The sequence below is a fragment of the Plectropomus leopardus genome, chromosome 9 (assembly GCF_008729295.1).
Source record: "Plectropomus leopardus isolate mb chromosome 9, YSFRI_Pleo_2.0, whole genome shotgun sequence".
Classification (NCBI taxonomy): domain Eukaryota; kingdom Metazoa; phylum Chordata; class Actinopteri; order Perciformes; family Serranidae; genus Plectropomus; species Plectropomus leopardus.
Genome location: NC_056471.1, coordinates 2,066,744 through 2,089,496, shown reverse-complemented (window position 1 = coordinate 2,089,496; position 22,753 = coordinate 2,066,744). Strand labels below are relative to the sequence as shown.

At 39.5% G+C, this 22,753-nt stretch overlaps 1 protein-coding gene across 4 annotated transcripts in view; it reads right to left on the bottom strand.

The window, feature by feature from the left end:
* csnk1a1 (casein kinase 1, alpha 1) overlaps positions 1–18,047 on the bottom strand; it is a 38,096-nt gene extending 20,049 nt beyond the window's left edge. For 2 of the 4 annotated variants that reach the window (XM_042493210.1, XM_042493212.1), the window contains exons 1-4: positions 17,291–18,047; positions 16,913–17,019; positions 5,705–5,831; positions 5,019–5,117 (exon numbers count right to left, since the gene is read on the bottom strand). In XM_042493210.1, the coding sequence (XP_042349144.1) occupies positions 5,019–5,117; positions 5,705–5,831; positions 16,913–17,019; positions 17,291–17,413 (456 nt within the window). In that variant the 5' untranslated portion in view covers positions 17,414–18,047. The remainder of the gene's footprint in view (positions 1–5,018; positions 5,118–5,704; positions 5,832–16,912; positions 17,020–17,290) is intronic. The other 2 variants (XM_042493213.1, XM_042493214.1) reach the window with 1 other exon arrangement.
* Positions 18,048–22,753: the final 4,706 nt, after the last annotated feature.

Genomic DNA, 22,753 nt, shown 5'->3' with positions numbered 1-22,753 from the left:
TACTTCATTTGTCTTTAGTTAACGAGACAATTAAGATAGTCTTAAGTAACAGAGAAAAACTTGAATCAGAAGGTGTACAGCCGCATTTCATAAGGAAATGGTGTAAGAATTGTACCATGACATTTTATGAGCGTATTGTTTATTAATGAAACTGAGAATGCCAAGAGAGTTGGCGGAAAGTAGCCAAGTTGCTGGTCAGAGGAGTAGATCCCTGCAAAATTTCAGGAAGGTATTTGAAAAAATAAGATATCGCCCAAGCCTAGCACCTAATACAGAACGCTGCAATGAAGCCAAAGAAAGGAAAAAAAACTGAACTGACCCCCACATTGTTTGCAGAATGTGTATATAATAAGCATTATGGCAAGAGCATGTGAGAACTGACTTCAAAATAAAAGCAACATTGTAGTTTACATTGAAAGACAAATTCAAAGTCATTCCAGTAAGTTAGTTTTTATTACGTAAAGAGTTAACAAAGCTAACAATTAAGTATGCATCTCCACAGACTAATTTCACTTTTAAATGACTGTATGCCACCCTGGGGTGCCACTATCAGGACATTATCAGGATAGTCTGATGTGAAATTTCAAAATTAAAGCTGTCGTAACTGTAATATACAAGCTGCATTCCCTCTATATTCAGATATGTTTACTAGAATTATCACGCTGGTATAATATTTCCCCTTAAAAGGTTAAATTTAACAGTTATGTTGCTTTAGAGGAAATATCAAACAGAAATAGTTATTTGAGACATCACCTAAAAATAATTATTATATGTATATAAGTCATATCACCCAGCCCTAACTGTAACACATGAGCAAGTGCATGCTGAAAATAAAATATTAAACCATTTTACAGTTGAGAGGCAACGAGGTACTGAAAGGCTTCATGTTGCCCTGAGCACATCAATATCAGCACTAGCACTTACCAGGGCCATTAAGATATTACTGCACAATTGTTCTTTATACATAAAACACTAATATTTTTTATTTCAGTTAACTTTACCATGAACATTCATTTTAAAGTCTGCTATTCCCATTTTGCACAAAGAATGGAAGAAATAAACACAATAAAAATAATGGTGAAAGTGAAAACAATAGGTTTAGTGTATCTTATATCCACGGAGGAACAAAGAAATATTCTGTTTATTTCATACTTCTCTGAAATCTATCAGTAAGCCATATTTTTCTAATCAGCCCAAAACAAGAGCTGTCTCTACACTTAGCAGTGGCAGAATGTTCACACAAGCTAAATGTTTTTGCTCCTACGATATGCATGGACAGAGCTGATGCCACCCCAAAGACCACGGCCTGCAACTGCTCAAACCTGTCATGTGACTGTGAAACGCAAATTGTGTTTGCTTATGCTGCCAAACTAGTTTCACTGAAACTCTGTTTATTCCTTCTTTCAAAAACTTGGAATTCATGTCTGACAGCAAAGCACTTAACAAATCTGTCATTTGGCATGGACGTGTAAATATAGCAGATTGAATAATTGGCAAATAAACTCACTATTACGATCATGTCATGGCCCTGACACACCAAACAGTCCTTAAAAAACTCAAAAAAAAAAAAAAAAAAAAAAAAAAAAAAGAAAAGTCCAAGGCACAAAAGTTAAAAAGCCATTCATCAGTTGGCTATTTCTCTGTAAATTACTAAGAAGACATTGCTGGTACATGTTAAGTTAAAACTGGGTTGCAACCTACATGTAGCAGCACAAACACCCTTATTCAGGGTGTGTCTTTTCTTCCTTAAAAAACTAGTGCAAACAATAGCTAACTGATCAAATGCTTGCACTCCCTCAGGTAGTCACTGACTCACTTCCTAAGGTACCCAAACAGGGCATTCAATGGCTCTAGGGCTAATTATCAAAGGCCGTTGTATTTTTAAGCTTCAGGATCACTAGGTCTATTTTTCTAATATCTACTCACCGAGAGCAGAGTTCCCATTTATTTAAGTTACATAAAGGTTATGTTTCTCCTTTTATCTCACCAACTCTGTAATATGATTTAGGACTTAGACGTTCGTCAAGGATGCATTCTCAATAATCCCAATCCAGAGGAGACACCCCTCTCCCAGTGTGTCAAGGGGTGGGGGCTCTCTGCGCCTCACTCTCTCTCTCTCTCTCACACACACACACACACACACACACACACACACACACACACACACACACACTCTCTCTCTCTCTCTCTCTCTCACAGTCTCTCTCTCTCGCTCCTCTAAGTCTCATCCATGTCAGGGATGTTAAGTGCCTCGAGCCCACATGGATTTAAGTAAATCATACAAACATGGGTTCATGATTAAAAGTAACCATCAGCCAGCTGACTGTATAGCTGATAATATATCTGGTAAAACTCATTCTGAAATGGTCTGAGCATGATCTGAACTGTCGTTCAGAGTCCAGATTGATAGGCAGTATCAGGTACAGTGGTAGTATTGTTGAAATTTTAAACAAAACCCATTCCTAACCTCAGGTCTTCTGTGAACACTGTCACTTGAACTCACAGCAAAGAGCCCAGCCAACAGCCAGCCGATGGCTAACCTGCATCTACATTCTGCATCTGAGTGTGAAAAGACTCAGAGCAAGCATTGGGACTTCTGCTTAAACTTCATGTTGCTCCCGTAAGCTCTGATTTGCTTTAAGACGGACTAATACTTCTGTCTCATTATATACAGCCGGCTCCCTCTACAGCATGTCCACAAATTCAGCTATACAATTAGAAAGTGATCCCATCTTTTCATCTTTTGATGTTTTCCATCCCCAAAACAATTCTGTTCTAACAGGTCCTTCATATTAGCCTGAACCCTACCTGTCAACAAATGGAACATGAAACAAACAGAGCCACACTGCAGAGTCAGCTGGAAAAGAGTGGCTGCTGCAAGGCTGTCGATTCCAACGTCAATAAGTGAAACATCAGTGGAGGTTGGGCTGTGGCTGCACACCTGCTGTGCAGCAGAAGACGCATTCTTTGAAAGTTGGTAAAACTAACATCCCATGCTGTAACTTAACCAGACGTTGCCTGTCTGCAAGGGCTCAAAATAACGGGCACAGAATATTCTACTTTAATTTCAGGCAACTTAATAATACACAGCTCTGACCAGACGCAAACAAATTACATCACAAGAAGACAAATCTCGAATGTTTGCTGTGTGTGGGAATCCAGCATCACTGGTCACAATGCAGAATCAGTTCTTCAGCAGGAATCCGGTTCACAGAAACTGGGCTGCTTTGTACTAGGATGCTTTGTGAATGTGGCCCCTGATGTTTGAAACCTCCCCACTCATTTTATTTCAGACATTGTAAATGACACCGTTACAGATGCAAACTAAGTTGTGAGTCATTATTTATCTTTGCTTGAAAAGTTAGAAACAGATTTTTAAAATAAGTTATTGTTCAAGACTGACTGACACATCTGTCGGTGTGGCTCCATAGCTTTGATCTGCATTTCCGCCCAGTAAGAGAGCAACTAATCATAATTGTTGATCCCACCCTCAGAGGTTGATTGACAAGCAAGTGTTTTCCTCAAGTAAATGGAGTGGTGCATGGATACTTTTTTTGGTGGGCCGACATGGAAGTTAACATTGCTCTGGTTGTCTCGTCAAAAAGCCTAAGGGATTTTTCCATAGGATTTTGGATGATGGCAAAAAATAGGCTCTGTGGAAAACAAATGTTTATGATACTTGTATATTTTGTTAAGCAAGATAATCTTCACAAATTAAAACCACTTGGATAATTTTGGAAGTCTAAATGCAATCAAAAGCTTATGTTAGGCTATAAACGAACTACACTTTAGTCGCATGACTTGCAACTGGCTCTTTAAGATATATAAAAGCTTCAAAATTCAGGAGTATCTACTGACGTATTTTATGTTGTAAAACAAAAACGTGAGAGTCTCTTCAGCTTGTGTTAACCACAGGCCTAATTTCAGGCTTCTAACCAAAAAACCCATTTATAAAACCCACAGACTTCAAGACGAGGGAACCAGGAGTGCTAGAATGCTGACTCATTCCCGGGTTTAAGGACTCAGTCCTGCACCTCTCTCAGTGCACTGAAGTAAAAAGCCTTCACCAGAGAAAAAAAATCAGCTGCCAGTTAAATGATACTTAGGATAAAATAAATAACCTCTACTATTAATTTGGGGAAGGAATTTATGTTTTTCATTTCATATTCACTTATCTCTTTTATCAATATATTTCATTACTTAGCTATTGATCTAAGTGGAAATTTATGAATTTCTTATTTGTCTACTCTTAAGTGATCTACTCTGCTGCCTGTTTTACCATCTTGGAGGTCAATATCCACTGTGAATGAAGATAGAACCTTAGAACTCCAGACGCATCTGTACTTCAAGATTTACTGATACAGTAATCAAACTCTCTGGAACAATATTTTTTTCATATTGAAAACTATTAATTCTTAATAAAAACTTTGATGATGCCGTTTTAGTTTTAAATAAATTACACAAGTAGGACAAAATAAATGAACTACTTTGCTCTATTATTAACTATGCTAAATTCGATTCAAACTAGGCAGGAAAGCCTTGATGAAGATGAGCTGTCGTCCAGACAGCACCATAAATGTAGCACTCACATTTTTTAGAACTCCTCAACCGCCCTTATACAGCACACACAACTGTACTAGTTATGGCTTCTCTCCTTTTTAGATTATTTTCTACATAGGATAATATTGATTATTACTGGATGCTGCTGTGCTAAAATGAGGTATTGTTGCTGAAGTGATAAAAGTACGACATTTGCAGGCTTACTAAATTATGCCCAGAGCCAAGTGCCAATTAAAAGGTTTTTCTGAAACAGCAGTCAGAGCCATGTTAAGGTTCTTCAGAGGTAGAGAGTTTAGTATATGGAAATATCACCATTACTAAAGCTAAATTTCTAGATCAGTTAGGGGTCAGTTTGTGAAGTTACCATGGCTACCATGACATACAGCTGTCTGCCAACAGCTCTACAGAGTTTCACTAATGCACACTTACAGCATGTAGAGGACCTGGACAGGTCTTACCTTGTTACAGTGACGGCCGATGCCCATAAGAAAGTTGTCTGGTTTGATATCTCTGTGGATGAAGTTCTTTGTGTGTACATATTCAATTCTGCTGATCATCTGAAGATGAAAAGAAGACCAAGGTTAAATATTTCAGTTATTTACCATCATGCCCAATCGCTACACACGCTGTTACATTTGAATGAAAGCAGTTCCATCAATTCAGCTTGTAAACAGGCATCTTATTCTGTCCAGACATGTAGGCGGGACATCAGATAGATGTATCAACACTCAGCTTCACAAATACAGGCCATTTTAAGTCATCATAAGATCTGTGTCACAGAAGACATTTCGACATGTTATCCCAGAAAAACACTTCCATGACATCTTGACCAACATAGCTCGCAGTAATGTAATTAGCTGCACTTGTACTTTCCTGCTATGACAAGTCATAATATCTGATTTGAATAAGCCTGTTGGTCTGACGTGTATGTCTTCAGGCTGTGGGACAGTACCTTAGTACTCAAAGGAAAACAAAGCGAAGTTCGTGCTTACTCCTCACTCACAGAAAAAGCCAGTATGTTGAAACCAGAATCTTCTTGCTGAAAGGCAGCACCACTCAACTATTTGAATCTAACTACGTCCCCCCGTCACTTTCTCTGCCTCAGAGGATTGCATCGAGGTGTATGCGTGTAAGTGTTAGCTACCTGGTCTGCCAGCATAAGGACAGTCTTCATGGTAAAGCGGCGAGAGCAGAAGTTGAAGAGGTCCTCAAGACTGGGTCCAAGCAGATCCATGACTAGGACATTGTAGTCCTTCTCTTGTCCATACCACCTGGGGAAACAACAGTGATATTATGAGGAGGGGGGTCTGTGGTTGATCTGAATTATAGCCCATTGTCTGGACCAACTTCACATATTGAACACAGATCTTACACTTTGTTGGCTTTATTGTGACAGTGGCTCTGCTGTCAGAAGGTTTAGTTTGTCACTACACAAATAGACACCTTAATTGTTGTTCAATTCTGATGGAGCTGATGACGGTCACTCTTTTTTTCGGTCATACAAATACCAAACTCCAGATCCCTGACTATGCCCAATATCTGTGTTAAGGGAGGAAAAGTAAGTTGACAAACCTGAGCACCTACTTTAGTAAAAATGACATCCGACACTATGTTGTTCGGTAAGACATGCTGAGTTCTTGAGATAAGATCATCTAAAATCCAAGCTGCTGTGGCACTACAGAGGTCACACTTCACCGGTTTTGAGGTCAGAGTGTGGGGCTGTACTGTACTGTATCAAATGTATCTCAACAACTGTGTATAGTGTGTTACATTGGAAGCAGTGCGTTATCAATAACAACTCTCTTGGAAAGGATGGACTTTTACATCAAGGGGCTCTAATATAAGCATCATTTCCGCATGTGAGTTTCGGGCAATGGGTCATTAAGCTCCCAGGCAGCTCTAATACATGTTTTTCACAGCACTGGTATGCTAGATGCAAAAAGTGAGGGAAAAATGAGGGGAAAATGTGGTGAAACACATCACATGGCTGATCAGTATGTTTTCAGAGTGTGACAATGGACGTCACTGGGACCAGCTGCTGTTTTGAGAAACCTTAACGTGTGGACAAACCTGGTCAACAGGGACCAGAGAGAACTTGTTAGCCTCATCAGGACTAATAGTGCCCTCAAAATGTCATTTCCTGGTTGTACCACAATCAGTGACGAGGTTTAGACAGTTTTAACGCGGCCGTCCAGAATTTACCATTACTTGTCCGGTGTTTCCCATACATATACTCTTCCTGTGTGGCCCGCCCAAGTAAATTGAGACCCGCCCAGGAAGATAAAATCCAAATTCCACTGTTTTTTCCCAATCAACGATGTAATTTTACAGTGCACACAGATCATCTGCCCTCCAGCCCCACCAGTGTTTCCCATTAATTACAAAGGCTACGGCGTCCACCATAGTCTAATTTTTCCCGCCATAGTCTCAGTGGAGCTGGAGTGTTATTTAAGAGTCCAATTAAAACACAGTTGAGTTATTTGTAGCGCAGTAGCGGCAGAGATGCGCAGCAGAACATCAGGCCAATTAACAGTGAAATTGAACCGTTCATTCTGCTGGGCCTAAATATGTCTTTCACTTGCAAAAATCTGCAAATAACTCCTCTCATCTATCGATCTGATCAGCTGTGAAGTATCAACAGATCAAATATCGACCTCAGGAGTGACATTCAGCTGTGAAGGAGATAAAAACAACTCTGCCTGTTGTGCTGCATTCACGGACCCGCAAAAACGTTGGATATAAGAGTGACACCACAGATAGAGTGACATTAACCGCTACGCCACAAAAAAACCCACAATGAATGTATGAAGGCTAAGAAGAATAATGTCAGAAATGGGATGACACTCATTCTACCATCTCTAATAAATAAAACTATATAAATAAAACTGACTTGACTTGACTTGACTCTAATGTCACCTTAGTGAATCCCTGGCTCCCAGACATTCATTGGAGATGCTTTAAGTGCTCTGTTTATTGAAATATAAAAGTGACAAGTGTGGAACAAAACATGCCTATTGTCCTACAGTGTCTGATGGGACAGACGCAAATTGTTTTTAACAGGGCCATACCAATGTTTGTGTGCAGTGATTCAAGTCTCTGTTAATAGTATGAAAAGAAAAAAAACAATAACAGTCATTTATATGCCTCTACCCATGTCAGATATGCTGTCATACCTTCTTTGTCTTATGAAAACAATCTGTGTACACACACCACTCCCCATCAGTGAGAGCAGCAGCCCCGCCTCATCACACTCACTGAGCTGTTTCATAGACAGGAAGCTAGCTGCTACAGAGCTTCAGCTCTGTTTGGGAATACCTCAGCTCAGAGGCTGGCAAACTAAAAGGAAATCAGCAAGCCTCAAAGCATATTATCCTACAGAGCAGTACCAACAAAATACCCAAACACAACAAATATAGCAGATTTCATCACTACATTGTGGCGCTGGATAGGGTTGCACAATTACTTTAACATGATCAAATGCATTATTGACAATTTAAAAGGCTTATCGGCTCATAGGAAAACTCTGCTGCATATTGCATCAAAGCTTCCTAAACTAAGAGCCGGCCTCCAGATGTCATGCTGCTATACATGCACCCTGCAGCTTGTGAAAAACTTTCCTGAATGTTGAGACAGCGGACAGGCAACAAAAAAATAACGCTGCCAAACTGAATTCCTATCCTTGTCCAGCTTCACCTACAAAATGAATAACGGCATTGATGAAACGCCTCACGGTTTGACAACTGCTGCAAAATTTTAACAACAACAGGAGATGCACTGACTTCAGGTGAAGAGCAACATTATTTCAAGATTTATTTTTAAGCCAAGGTTTGGTAAATAGCAGGAATGTAGCACATGATTACAGTAAAAGCAGTGCTCTGTTGATCTGTTTTAGGTTAAAAGTTTTGGTACACCTTGATTTTTATTTTACTTCTGGGAGATGAGCTGAATTCAGGTGAAAAAGAACTTAATTTTAAGTCCTATTTCGGAGGAAAGACTTGTTTATTTGCAGTACTGTGGCACAGCATGAGGTGAAAGCATCGATGTTTATTTGAATGTGAAAGCACAATCACTGAAAATCAATGAATAATCAGGAAATATAATTGTGTTCTCAATACTGATCAAAATAATACAGTCATGCAGCCCAAAGGTTGGGGGATAAAATAGTCTCGACCGAGGTCGAAATAACATTTTTGTTAAGATAACGATATGCTTTGGACATTTTTATTTGATACAGAGACATCTAACCATATAAGAGCAGAAATAAACAACAGTCAGTGCGCTGCCTCTCGTCTCTCTCTGCTCTGAGTTGCTGCGTGTTTGCAGGAGGGCGGGGCTATGCTCCACACACACACAGAGTGGACTGCAGTGTTAACATCTGAGCAGAACCTAACGCAGAGGGCATACTTGCAAACCCAATTTCCCTGGAGACTCACATTTTTAATTGCCCTGTCCCGGTTTCCTCCTGGGATCACTGGGATCATTCTCACATGTTTCTCCACAATTATGACACATTTTAACACATTTTTTTCTTTTTTGTTATCACAACCTATTTCTTTCACTGAGCATTAAAACTCCCAAGACTACCGTTTCCACCCAGCAATACCACAGCAAAGGGCATAGTTTCCTATCAAGCAAGTGACCCTGAAGAGACTTGCTTGCACCTAGCGCTCCTGTATGAGTGGGAAACAGAATGCCTGGTTACACTGGGATGGCACTATATGGCCACTATGAAGTCCTGTCTTTACTCTAGTCTTTGCATTTTACACAGAACCAAACAACAGCAGCATCATGCTGCTCCACCGTTCGATTTTAGACAGCGTGCTGGCATCCTGGAAGCAAAAGAAGTGTGATATGTAACATCAGCGTCACACTCTAATGTGAATAAAACATGTGTCGGTAGCATGACTATCACAAATTGTATGCTCAATGTGTTGCAGCTTGTTCCACATGGAATGTATGAAATAACTATCACGACATCAAGAGTAAATTGCCATCATATTTGTTAGCCACCAGCATGGCTTTGGTGTTTCAGCTCTGTGCTTAGGCTTTCTTCACCCACATTAAGAAAAAAAACACTCACAAACATCATCATCCAGATAACTCTCTCCTGGGTGATAGTATGAGCAGGTGAGGCGTGTGTTTTTCTGCTGGCCTCCAGACCTCAACCTTTTAGTTGCATTTTCTGACCATGGAACATGACTACAACTTTCAAATATTATCAATATATGAACTTGAGAGCTGCTGGTTTGTTTCCAGCTCACAGTGAATAAATCCTCACCTTCAACGGCGCTGTGGTAGCAGTTCCACTTTTGATGAGTTAAATCAATGTGTGAGCAGGCGAGGCGTGTGTTTTCTTACCTGCCAGGCTACAAACTGAGCTGGCAGTTTGTTTCCAACTCACAGTGAATATATCCTCACACTGAACAGTGCCACCGTAATGGTTAAACTTGCTGCTAACATCCAACAGTTAACCAGAGGCTTCAAGTTCACAGCAAAAACAGTGCCACTGCGCTCAACAAGGCAGCCCGCACGATGTTACAGACAAGATGCTGTCTGCCCCTCCCACCCCTAAAACAAAACACTTCACTCCAGGGACACACTGGGAGGTATGATATGGTAAGCTAGCTCATTGCAATATGATTAGTAATGCCCTTACCCCAACAAGAAACAGAAGATCCTCCAACAATTGTTTGGAGCCACTACGGTTTAGCTGTAAATCATGAGGGTGATGGTGAGGAAGGGGTGGATAAAAAAAAAAAAAGACAACCGTGTGTTGTTATCTGCTGCTTGACACAGAGTTACATGATCAGCTGGAATACTTTAAACATATCATTTTATTTATGCCCACTTCACTCCAGTGTCAATTTGTGAAACATAACAAAAACAAGGAGCAATACATTCTACATGCAAATGTTATCCGTGCAGCGTTTAGGCAGCTGACACAGTGTGTATTATAACATAGAACCAACTCATCCACGATACTTTTAGAATTACAAATTACATCAATCAGTTAGTTTTTGTAGCTCTAACCACAGGTTGTGTTGGTATACAGTCTGACATTGTCAACGTATGTTGTATTCATTGTTTTTTTTCACATTAGCTAACGACATTACAAAAATGTTCAAATTTCTCAAAGTGTCGAGTAGGCATGGGGCTCAACACTGATCACATGCTCCAATTAAGTTTGGTACTTTTATACATTTACATGGTGCATGACCCTTGATTATTGCCAAGCAGAGATCTAAATGAAATGCAAAGCTTTTCCTTGCTCAAAACATGATTAACATCATCAAACACCAACAGTCCAGTGATGTGTGGACCAAAGTTTAAGTTAGCCAGCAACTGCTGGCTTTTAGCCTGCATCATGTGCCGTTGTTCAACAGATGAAAATATCAACAGCAAAAATGTCTGGTGGGAAATATGCCAAAAAGATAAATGAATAATTTATTTGCAGCATATTAAAAGCCTAATATTGTGTGACCTACAGTTGCACTTAAAATTAATTAACCCCCATGCAAATCAGGTTTATTGGCAAAATGTACAAACGTTCAGCTGTCATTGACGCCAAAGCTTTAACCTCCTCACAGACAGCAGGACACTTACTCCTGGGATTTCCTGAAACTTGCCTGACTTGCTTCACCGTAAGCAGGATGTTCTTTTCAGCGTATGCTTCATTCTTCCTCCTGCAGACATAACTGCTGATCCATAGGCCCGAAAAGTTCCACTTTTGTTTTATCACTCCCCAGAACAGAGTCCTAAAACTTCTGTGGCCTATTTATATGGTTTAGAGAACAATGGAGCTGACTTTTCTTGTGCTTATGTGTCAGTCATGGTGTACGTCTTGGAGTTTGGGCATGGAGACCTTCAGTGTTTAGTATGTGTCTTACAGTGCAAACTGAAACGTCAGTGCCTGCTGCCACCAAGTCTTGCTGCAGGTCTTTTGCAGTCACTGGAGGGTTTTTGACCACCTGCCCTCTCAAGAATCTGGTGGCTACGGTTGATAACTTGCTCTTTCTGCCTCGTCCAGGTAGTGTCGCCAGTGTTCGTTTAACTTTGAACCTGTAAATTATGACTCCAACACTATTTCTATGGACATTCAGTAGCTTTGCTATTTTTTGTATCCTTTTCCTTGTTTGTACAAGGCAGTAATCTCTTCTCTTGACTTTTTGGACAATACTCTTGACTTATTTCTGACATGAAATCAAATGTCACCATCAACAAACCCCAAACCTGTCAAGGTAGTTGATGTGCTCTAACTCAAGCACACGTAATGCAACTATTGAAGGCCCTGATTAGCTGCATCGGGTGTGCTTGAGAAAACACCTGATTTGCAAATGTGTGCTCTCATGAGAGCTTCTATTCAGAGGGTTGAATAATTCTGAGACTGCAGTAGTCATTAAAAGTGGCATTTTGTGTGGAATTTGAAGAAACCACTTATACTATTAGCTGTGTTGAGCGACTTAAATTGTTCTTGTTTGATTAGAATATTGCAAACTGCTGAAAGTTTGTAATTTTTGCCAGTAATCCTAATTTTGAATGGGGGTTGTATAATTTTGAGTGCAATTGTTTAACATATGTAACCAAGACACACAAGCTGACAGAAACAGAGCTCTACATGTGATTACATCAGAGCAGAGGAGCAGAACCGCTGGCTGACCGCAGCAGAGAAATGTTCCTCTGGTGTGAACATCCAGGTGACTGCTGACAGGCGGCTGCGCAACAACCGACATATCGGGACGCTTCCGTGTCCAATATGAATGTGGTGGTGATACTTGGCACACAGTTCTTTCCCCTCTCTTTGCTACTAAACCTGTGATAATTCACACTGTTTAAAGCCATTTTGGCCATCAAAAGAAAGTGTAGTGTAAACCCTAGTGTGGACAATGGAGAGCTCGGCCACAGTGACACACAGCAGGCAATATTACCTTTGGTCCACCTGCCAGATGGCTAGTGAATGTTTAAATTAAACCAGCTACTCAACACTTAGCACTGGCTTTCTGGCTGGTGAGTGAAGAAGGGCTGCAACGATGAATCAATAAAATTGATTATTATCGATAATTAAATGCGTTGGCAACAAATAAAATTATCTCTTTGCTGTGTTGTACGATTGTTGCGTCACTCGCTGTGTAGCGGGACTGTTTACGTCCCATGGTGACAGGAACGGTGGTGGTGAAGCGGGTGTTTTGAAGAGGCATGGCGGAGGCAGAGAAAACGTTTCAAACGAAAACTTCAAAAGTTTGGGAGCACTTTGCGTTACATAAAACAAGGAAGCGTGAGCTGCAAAATATACAAAATTAAGACGGCATGGCACGGGAGTACGAGGGTTATGATGCAGCATCTAAAACGAAAGCAAAAGTGAGGAGGAGGAGAGCTTAACGGCAGGCTAAGTCTCGACAAAAAATTACTATGTTCAGTTTTAATGTATGGAAACGTAACGGTATGCTGTAAAAGTTGTCAACATGTAGTTTTTGAATTGTTTCATATTTGATTTTGTAGATATTTATTATTTATAATCTAATATTATTTGGACAGCTCAGGGATGTTCAAGCAACTGCCTGTTTATGTACTTTTTCGCACTGTTGTCAATGATAATCTGTTTTTGAACAAAGTGATGGGAGGAAAAAATGCTTATTTTATTATGTTCTATTTTTATTTTTTAAAATCCGATTCATCGATTAATCAAAAAAATACTCGACCGATTAATCGCTTATCAAAATAATTGTTAGTTGCAGCCCGTGAGTGAAGCAAAGCTAGCAGCCACTTGCAGATTCTACCAGAATTTGGATAGTGGCTGGTGCTATTTTGTCCCTTATTCATACACTGAGCCGACACTTTTTTAAAAGATGCATTAAATCATGTTAACAAATGGAGCTTTTCAGACTTCATGAAAATCTAATTCACCACTTCCTCAAACTGCATCAAAGAGGCTGTGTCAGTGTGAAAAAGAATGAGGAAAAGCCTGAAACCATGTTAGGTGGTTACTGTATAAAAGGTAAGCCAAGATGTAGCAGGAGTGGAGGAGGGGCAGCAGGACCAGCAGGTTGGACAGGCTCTAACAAGACTTTGCTGCAACATTAAGCCAACATTACCAGAGCAAAGATTCAATCAACAGTCCCTGTTTGCACTGACGTAACAGAAAAGTTTGTTTCAAAACCAGCAGAAATTGTTATTAACATCGCTTCCAATTAATGGTACTGACCTGCTGTTACAACTCACTTCCTGGTGTCTACGAAAAGTAGTTTTTAGTAAGTTGGCACCCATCTAATGTGTGCTTCTATCTATGACGAGGGTTACCTTACAAAGCAATTCTAATTTGTAAAGAAGGTGTGTGTGACTGGAGTTCAGGTTTCAACCAAGTCACCGTGCCTTAGCGGCTCCAGTCATTGTCTGTATTCAGCCATGTGCCAGCTGGGCTGTGTACTGTATATGGCCGTGCCTGTTAGCCCTGTTAGCCAGATATAGCACAGGGGAAAAAAAAAAAAGAAAAAAAAATCAACACCAGTTAAATGTCGGTATTTTCCATTTCTTAGTTTTAAGAAAAGTCAGGCGAACTAGCAGATAGTTTGTCCAAAAAATAATAATCATTAAAAATAGCAATGATATAAGCATAAGCAATAGCTTATTTGTCGAGTTGCATGGCAACCTTTAGCTACGGTAAAAAAATATTTGTTTAAAACACTTTATTTTGGAAGAAGATGCATGTTGTGTTCAGTTCATTTTTTAATGATCAGCTATTGATCATGAGCATGACTGATAATTAATCAGAAACAATCCAAATGTGCACTGCTGACATTTGGACATTCATTCATTGTCAAAGAATCTGCTATAACTGCACAGATGTTAGCATTAAGTCCAAATCAGTGAAACTGAGTATGCCTTAGAGGAGCTGTATTTTGTTAATGTGGTGATTCAACACAAAAGGCTTTAAAGTTTGACATGTGTTTTCGACAGCTACTGTCTGTCACGGGTACCTCTGTCATCTAAGAGCCTCCGCTTAAGAGCCGGATAAAAGTAGTAAAGCCAAAGCAGCTTTTTGCATCAGCTAAAGGTGAAGAAAACAACAGGGTGGTGCTTCAAACAAACCAGCTGGAACACAGCAGGTAGACTCGGTTACTCCGAACTCACTTAAGCGATTCTGACTAGCAGAATACAGACAGTTCACAATGTCTCTCTGGGTGACAAGAATCTCTTCAAATAGTAAAACACGCCAAGATTTACATCACAGCTCTAACCATATGCCATCACGACCAAGGTCTTCGTTCCAAACCAACAGCAGTCAATGAAACAGAGTTCCTCTCCTCTACTGTTACGGCAGTTACTCAGACTTGCACCATATCAGATGACTGTAGACAAATACTAGTCGTAAAAAGCTGTTTTGGATGCCTCAAAAGTCGCCGGACAGGCCGAGATAAAGTTTTACTCTGGGGTTTGCTTGCATTAGGTACACAGGGAAGACTGCAAAGCCTACAGCTTCCATTTTTCACGCTAATATACGATAACGAACAAAACAGAAAACAGCAAAGGGTTGGTATGACTTCAGAAGGTAGCATTAGGTCAAAGGATCACATTATTACCGTTTATTATCAACGATAATACAAGCAACAGGAACCAAAATGACCTGTTTCATTTTATTTAAGTGTGTACCACTGTTAATGACGACCCATATGTCATGCCAGCCCTGACTTTCTCTTAAACAGTACTAAAAACATATTTTTAAAAGGACATGTATATTTTGTTTGATAAATCAAAAGAACGAGGCAATAAAATCGGTCAGGTGATCAATCACGCATATACTGAACCACAATATCTGCACAGGGATCATTTAAGTATTTCTGATTGTAAAAAATAAAAACATGGAGTAATAAAGTTGTGATATTGTGATTTTCATTCGGAAATAAAAAGGGGTAAAAGGAAAGGAATACTTTAAAAAAACATCTCCACTGCTTTGGACTACAAATGTCAAAACTATTAAGCGTACACATATCTCACTCACAAAAAACATGAATATATCAAACTATTCTGCTGCTACGCTCACACAATAAATACCAACAATTAGTTTGTTTTATACTATATTAACCAGCATTCCCATACATTTTCATGAACAAATTTCAAAACTTTTCAATGACTTCTCAAAAACCCATGTTACATATTTCTCTTTACCCACTTAGGCAGCATTTTTCAATCAGATTCAAGATCTATTCAAACATAATTTCAACTGTCAGGCATACATGAACAGAGAGATGGATCGCGGGGAAAAAATGAGGAAACATACATGATGATAAACAAAACGTTTGCATATTAGAGCTTTGTCGGCTCCAGAAAATACATTTGCCAGTTTGTTACATTATGTAGGAGGTTATTCAAGGAGGATTACTTTACCAGCTGCATTTCACACTACAAAAGCCCAGGACTTTTCTAAAATCTAATGACTTTTACTAACTCAATGACTTTTTCAACTTCAGTGTAGTACTTATGTTAAAGTGTGCACAGGACCATATTATGATATTCATCGTATTTCCTTTTTCTGCACATTTAGTGGTTCATGTTAATCACCCTCAACAGCATTCATACACAAACTTCCCCTTTTCCCTCATAAACATATTAACGTGACAGGCTGCAAAGGTGTCGCAAAGTGCTCTGCAGTAACAGGTCAATGTGACATAAGTGCCCATGTTTGTAACATCGAGGCGAAGCAGCAGGCTGTGAGTGACAGTCCTCAGGCTCAGTGTGAACTGAGGGGCACAGCTTGTGTCTTCAAACGGTAACGTTACCACTTACTCCGATAAGGCTACACCCCACTCTTAACAGTTACTCCAACACATATGCATTTGTTGTGTGGCACATAACAGTATAACGTCGAGAGAAGACCACGTATGAGCAGAAAAACGCGGTGAAAACACTCTTCTACCGCGGGGCTTAGGTTGTTGTTTTCGCTTGTGTGCTCCGCCGCCATTTTCTAACAGGGCAGGGGAAGACATGTTGGGAGCTAACACAACAAAAGAGGAGCGGCCATTTCCAACCACATAGCTGCTTTTCCTCACCCCGACAGCTGCTGTTCACAACAGAAATGCACAGCTCGGGTCTAAACATGACTGATACAAATCAATACGTACATTGAAAACCCGACGCGATTTTTAAGCGTTCGGTGGAAAAACACCGTTCATGGAATAGACCAAGTAACGTTAGGCAGATTAGCAGGCCTGCTGCCAACGAGCCTGCTGCCTCTTTAACATTATTGTCTTTAACGTAGACTTTGACACTCTAATATAGCTAGCTTGAGGAATGCGATAGATAAACAAAGTGTCACTACATTGTCAGTAACGACAGGATCATGAATAAATCACATATTTACCTGATGTGTGGAATCCCGACACCACCTTGTAGGATTTTGTACAGCTTGCTTTCGTATAACAACTGTGGATGTCTGGCTTTCTGTGATTCCAATTTTACAGCTACCTCCTGGAAATGACACACACAAAAGATAACATTTAGACTTATACATCAGTTATCACCGTTAGCTACAGCTACCATACGTGTTAAGGTACACAATGACAAACGAATAATGCTAAATCTTGTAGCAGCTTTAGCTAATTTTAACAGATTGATAGCCACAGGCCGGCTAACTTTCACAGCTATGTCACTATCTGCCTCAAATACTTTGGCCCAGGACACAGCGGAGTTCAGCACAACAAGAACATAGATGAATTTCGACATCGATGCAGAAAATTACCTCTCCATTTGTGATGTTGATGGCCAGATATATGTCACCGAAAGATCCCGATCCAATTTTTCTGACAAGCTTATACTTTCCACCGACTATGAATTCGGCTTTGGAGCCACTGCTGCTCGCCATAATATCCACCAAATGAAAATCTCCACCCGATTCACTTTAGGAAATTGTGTGAGGCAGTCTAGCCCGATTGTCAGCAGAACATACAGAGTCCTGTATGTCCAGTTGGCGTTGATGAAGACAAGTGTGGACTAGCTGTTACTCCAAACTATTTTGGCGAAAATGACCCTAACAAGCAAGCTGGAAAGTGGATTTCTCCTGACGATGTTCGCTTTATTCATAGGCTACCGGATATAATGGATCTTCGTTCAAATAAAACCTCCCCCGAGAAACGCGAAATGCCTTGTCAGTATCGATGTATATACATCCGAACTAATCCGAAAAAGCTTACGGCCTACAACAACCACCCAGCTACCTCGAAGTAGCAGCTACTGAAACCTAACGTTGGCTAACGTTAGCATCAAGCTAACGCTGTCGCAAGGACCGCCGCGGAAAAATGTCCGGACCTCCTCGGTGCTGAGGAGCAAGATCAGCCTTTTAAATTGCACTTCCGTTGATAATGTTGCTTTTTCAGTCTTTTCAGTCCTTTAAGAGCGTTTTCAGTAAACTCCAAGGGTCGCAGCAGTCTGTCGAAAGCGCAACCCACTCATTCCGCCATCTTGTCTTCTCTACCCTTTCTCTCAGCTGGTTTCCGTTGGAGGCGATTAGCTAAGGTTAGATATCTCACGAGCCCTTCAGGTGCTGTCGGAAAACTCACAATCAAAACTCGACCTACAGCCTACAGGGCGCGTCACAACAAAATCATACGCAATTATGGCTGAAATGAAACGGTATTTTTTCGATGTACGAAGTACACAACGGCAAAATGCAAAAGTGATTTTCTAGGCCTATGTATCATATACTGTGTAGCAGAGATACTCAACTGGCTCTGCTTGGGGGCCACTTTTGCAAAATGACAAAAGGCAAAGGGGTCAGTCGCAATGGTCCCATACACGTTTCTGGGATTTTAGGACATTTCTAGGATTTCAGAATATTTCTAGTATTTTATGACATTTCTAGTAGCCTATTTTAGGACATTTCTACTATTTTAGGACATTTCTAGAAGCCTTTTTTAGGACATATCTAGTATTTTAGGATGTTTCTAGGATTTAAGGACATTAAAGGTTTTAGGACATTTCGCGTTTTTGCAACGTTTCTCATATTTTATGGCATTTTTAGGATTCCGGGTCAATTTCAGGTTTTTAGCATGTGACTAGGATTAGGGGATATTTCCAGGATTTTAGGACATTTCTCGGATATAAGTACATAGGATAGGATTTTAGGAAATTTCTAGGGTTTGGGGATGTTTTTAGGATTTTAGCTTTCCTTTCCATCTACTATGCCACTTATGGATTTTAGGGTTCAGGATTTTCGGATGTTTCTGAGGTTTTTTAGGATTTTAGGACTTTTCCATAAATTTAGGACATCTCCAGGACTTAAGGACATTCCTAGGTATTGAGGACACTTCTATTAGGATTTAAGGACATCTCTTGGAGATTTGGACAGTTCTAGGATATAATGACATTTGGGTCTTAGCTAGGAAAATTGTAAATGTACACGTAATTTCATGCAGACCCATCTCATATGAAAATGATGATACTATGCGACTTTCACATGGGCACATAACTCTACTAGCCGGATAAGAAATTTGACAATTACATGATAAATAATGGACGGAAATTTGATTTAATTCATCTAATAACAGGTTTGGGCTGTAGTTAGGGAGGGGCAGGATGATGCCACATTCCTCTCATATTATTCAGACTGTAATTACAGACAGACAAGTCTCAGAAATGGCTGCCTCTTTGTCAAAAGTCAGACTCAGATATTGATCATTTTTTGCAGTAATTATATCTCCCACTCAGTGTGAACATCTACCATATTAGCATAATTTAAGCAAACCAGTGGAAAAATGGCTGCGAAGTCACTGTCTAAATAAAATCCCATAGAATTTACATTAATACAGTACGTTCAGCTCCTTTATAATGAGCTGGCATAATGACCCAAAAGTTTTCAAGTTGTAAAACCTTTGATTAAAGCCAGTCATGTATAGCCTTTCAATCGAAAAAGCATCAGAACTTACACTGAAAAAAAAGGATCAGTAGTTTCAGCTCAAAATACACAAGTATTAGTTTAAGCTCAAAATCATTGTCGCAGCAGGTCAGGTATTTTTAAAAGGATTTCTTTGGCTTTTGGAGTTATGGGAAATGTTAGTTGGTAAGACTTGAAGAGTACTTTTTGGAAAGGTTTTTCGAAACTGAAATCATTTTCAAATCATGTTTCCTGTTCCTCCCATTTCGCCGACGTCGCCTGAACGCAGCGTCAGGGTGGGGACTCCGCTGCTGTGTGCATGTTGCGTCAGGTAGGCTACAGGTGAGCAAACCAAATACAATCCAGTAAGTCCAGTTTGAGCGTTACATCCGCCAGTTTCAAGCTTTAGTATCACACACAGTTTGAAGGTTTTTAATGTTATGACATGAAGCTGTGCCAAAGCAGGGCCGGACTAAAGCGGGCTTTAGAAAGTCTTGCATCCCCGAATTCCCCTTCCCCCCCCCCGTTGTTGTTTAACTGTTTAAGTTCAGTTGGGTAAATAGGTCAACTGAATCATTCATTTTTCTTTTCTATGAGTAATGGATTTCATAAACACAGAAAAATAAATTACATTGTAATCAGCCCATAAAATATTCACTAAGCGTCAGATTTTCATCATGGAACTTTTCCCAGCTTCATAAACTAATCAAATTACATACACAGAGGAGGTCCCAGGTGTGACTTATGGTAGCTAACCATGCAGGATGAGGAGGCAATGCTGCTAGTGTCAAAAACAAGGTCTAAAGCCACATTCAGACTGACAATATAACACTGCTTAAAAAAACAATCAAACAGAACAATAAGGACCCTCAAAAACACTAAATATGTTTTCATGCACAGTTCAGTGGAGCCACAGTTATAGCTCCATTAGGTGAGTTAATTGGACTAATGTCCTTGTTCCAGTATACAAGCAGCGGAGGACAATGCATTTGATGACAGAATATCCGACTTCATTACAGCAGGTGGAGATACACCCCTTTCAGCAAGTTTAAATACATTAATATAATTTCTACAGTCTATGATATAGACTGCATCACAATCATAACTGTTTATTTATGATAACTTCGGGCTAGAAAACCGCTGCGTCACGTACACGTAATCAAACGGCTGAGCAAACTCTGCTTTCATTAATTAGTTTGAAGCCACCTAAAAAAATCAATGTCACGTGTATCACGTATCAAGTGTACACTATATTTAGAATATTTTCACTTCTTTACTTTGCTGTCAGACAGCCCTTACGGACTGGGATTTGAAGCCGTTATATCAAAAGGAACAAACTCCACTGATTCATTTTACTCTTTTACTGCCTCCATCAGCTGTTGTGGGAGGGAAAGAGGGGACAATATTCAAATACAGTGAACACTTAAACTGGTATTGATTTTCTAGGTGGTTCAAATATGTTTTGCTGCGGTCTCAACCACAGCAGGACATCGCTTAGCTTCTGTGCCGGTGTTGTGGGACCGGGTGGGTGGCTGGATGGAACTTTTTTTTTTTAAATAAATATGAAATACTAACTTTTCAAGTAGTATGTCCCTCACCTAAGCAAAAACTAATAACACAAGTTCCTCTTCAATACTTACATGTTTTTAATGATGGACCCATTTTGCAGTAAGTAACAAACGGTCCCTATCCCTAACCACAGAGGGAGGCAGGCGCGGTGACTAGGAGCATGCACAGAACACCAAGTCTGGTTAGAGTCCGACGTGTTGACATGATCGAACAGCTCGACTTCCAGTCACATTATCTGGGTGTGTTTTACAACTTTTGAGAAATTCAGTTTAGTCTGATTTCAGTCAGACAAATATATTTACATGGATTTTAAAACTCCAGTTTTAGTTGGACTAACACAATAATTCCACTTATTTTTGACATCTCAAAACATGCTGAGCAGCGCTCATAAGGTGGGCCGATGGGTAAAAGGGGATTCTATCATACAGCTACAACTTTAGAGAGCTTGTTTCCAGTAAATGCTTTGTTCCTTACAATCAATGCACTCCTTCATATTAAAAAGACAAATCTACAGCTTTAAGCAAAAAGGAAAACCAGCCTATATGAAGAACTATGACTCACCAAACATGGACATGACACATCAAAACAGGATTGTTGTGTAACCTCAAACAAGTTAAGTGTCTGTGCACATCAGATTATTAGTAATATTAACTGTAGAGGAAAAAAACAAAGTATATCAACATGTGCTTTCTTAATTCTTCATATTGATGTAGTTTTCGAGCTGCATATATATATTAAAAGGCTCACTGATTTATAATAAAAATGATATTTACAATGTTTTACATTTTATTGCTCTATAAAGCCCTTTGGATTGCCCTGTTGAAATGTGCTATACAAATAAAGCTTCCTTCCCATTTTGTGGGAAGGAAGGGAGGAGGGGATGAATGTGCATTTACTTGTAATCCTTAATTACATTTAATAGTGTAAAATTACTTTTGATATTTAAGTTCAGTAAATATCAGATACTTTAAGACTTTTACTCAAGTAATATTCTAATAGGTGACTTTACTTTGTACCAAAGTCATTTTCTGTAGAAGATTTCTGTACTTTTCCTCAAGTGTGGCTTTCAGGTACTTTATCCACCACCGCTGTTTCTATCCTGAACAGACAAATCATTCGCATTTTTACGTTTGCATTGGCAACAGTATGATTCTTACAGACGTATGTCAGTGCTGACTTGAATTCAAATACAAATTCATTTTTTACTATATGTTCCAAATGTCAGTTCCCCCAAAATGTGCCCCTAGAGTCTACAGTATAACATATAACACTTTGTGAAGTAGTGACCAGAAGGATGAAATGTATCAGTGTGTTTAAAAGTGCTTATGAACTGTATTTAGTCTCTCTTGTGTCTCTGTCTGTAACATTTTCACCGACTAAACTGGTAGAATGAAGATTAAATTAAATTAAATTAAAAAAAGAAGCCACCCTTATGAGGACAAGCGGTTACAGAAAATGACTGAAATGAAATGAAAAAAAGAAGCCTCATGTGTTTTGATTTTTTTTTTTTATTGATCACTTGGGGAGTAATTGCCAATAACATTTTTACCAACAAATATCAGACAGGAAGTTGTTTCAGTAAAATAAAACATAAGGACACAATTTCTACTGAACAGACCACATATTGCACAATTACTCCCCAAGNAATATCAGACAGGAAGTTGTTTCAGTAAAATAAAACATAAGGACACAATTTCTACTGAACAGACCACATATTGCACTGTTCATTATTATTATTATTATTATTATTATTATTATTATTAT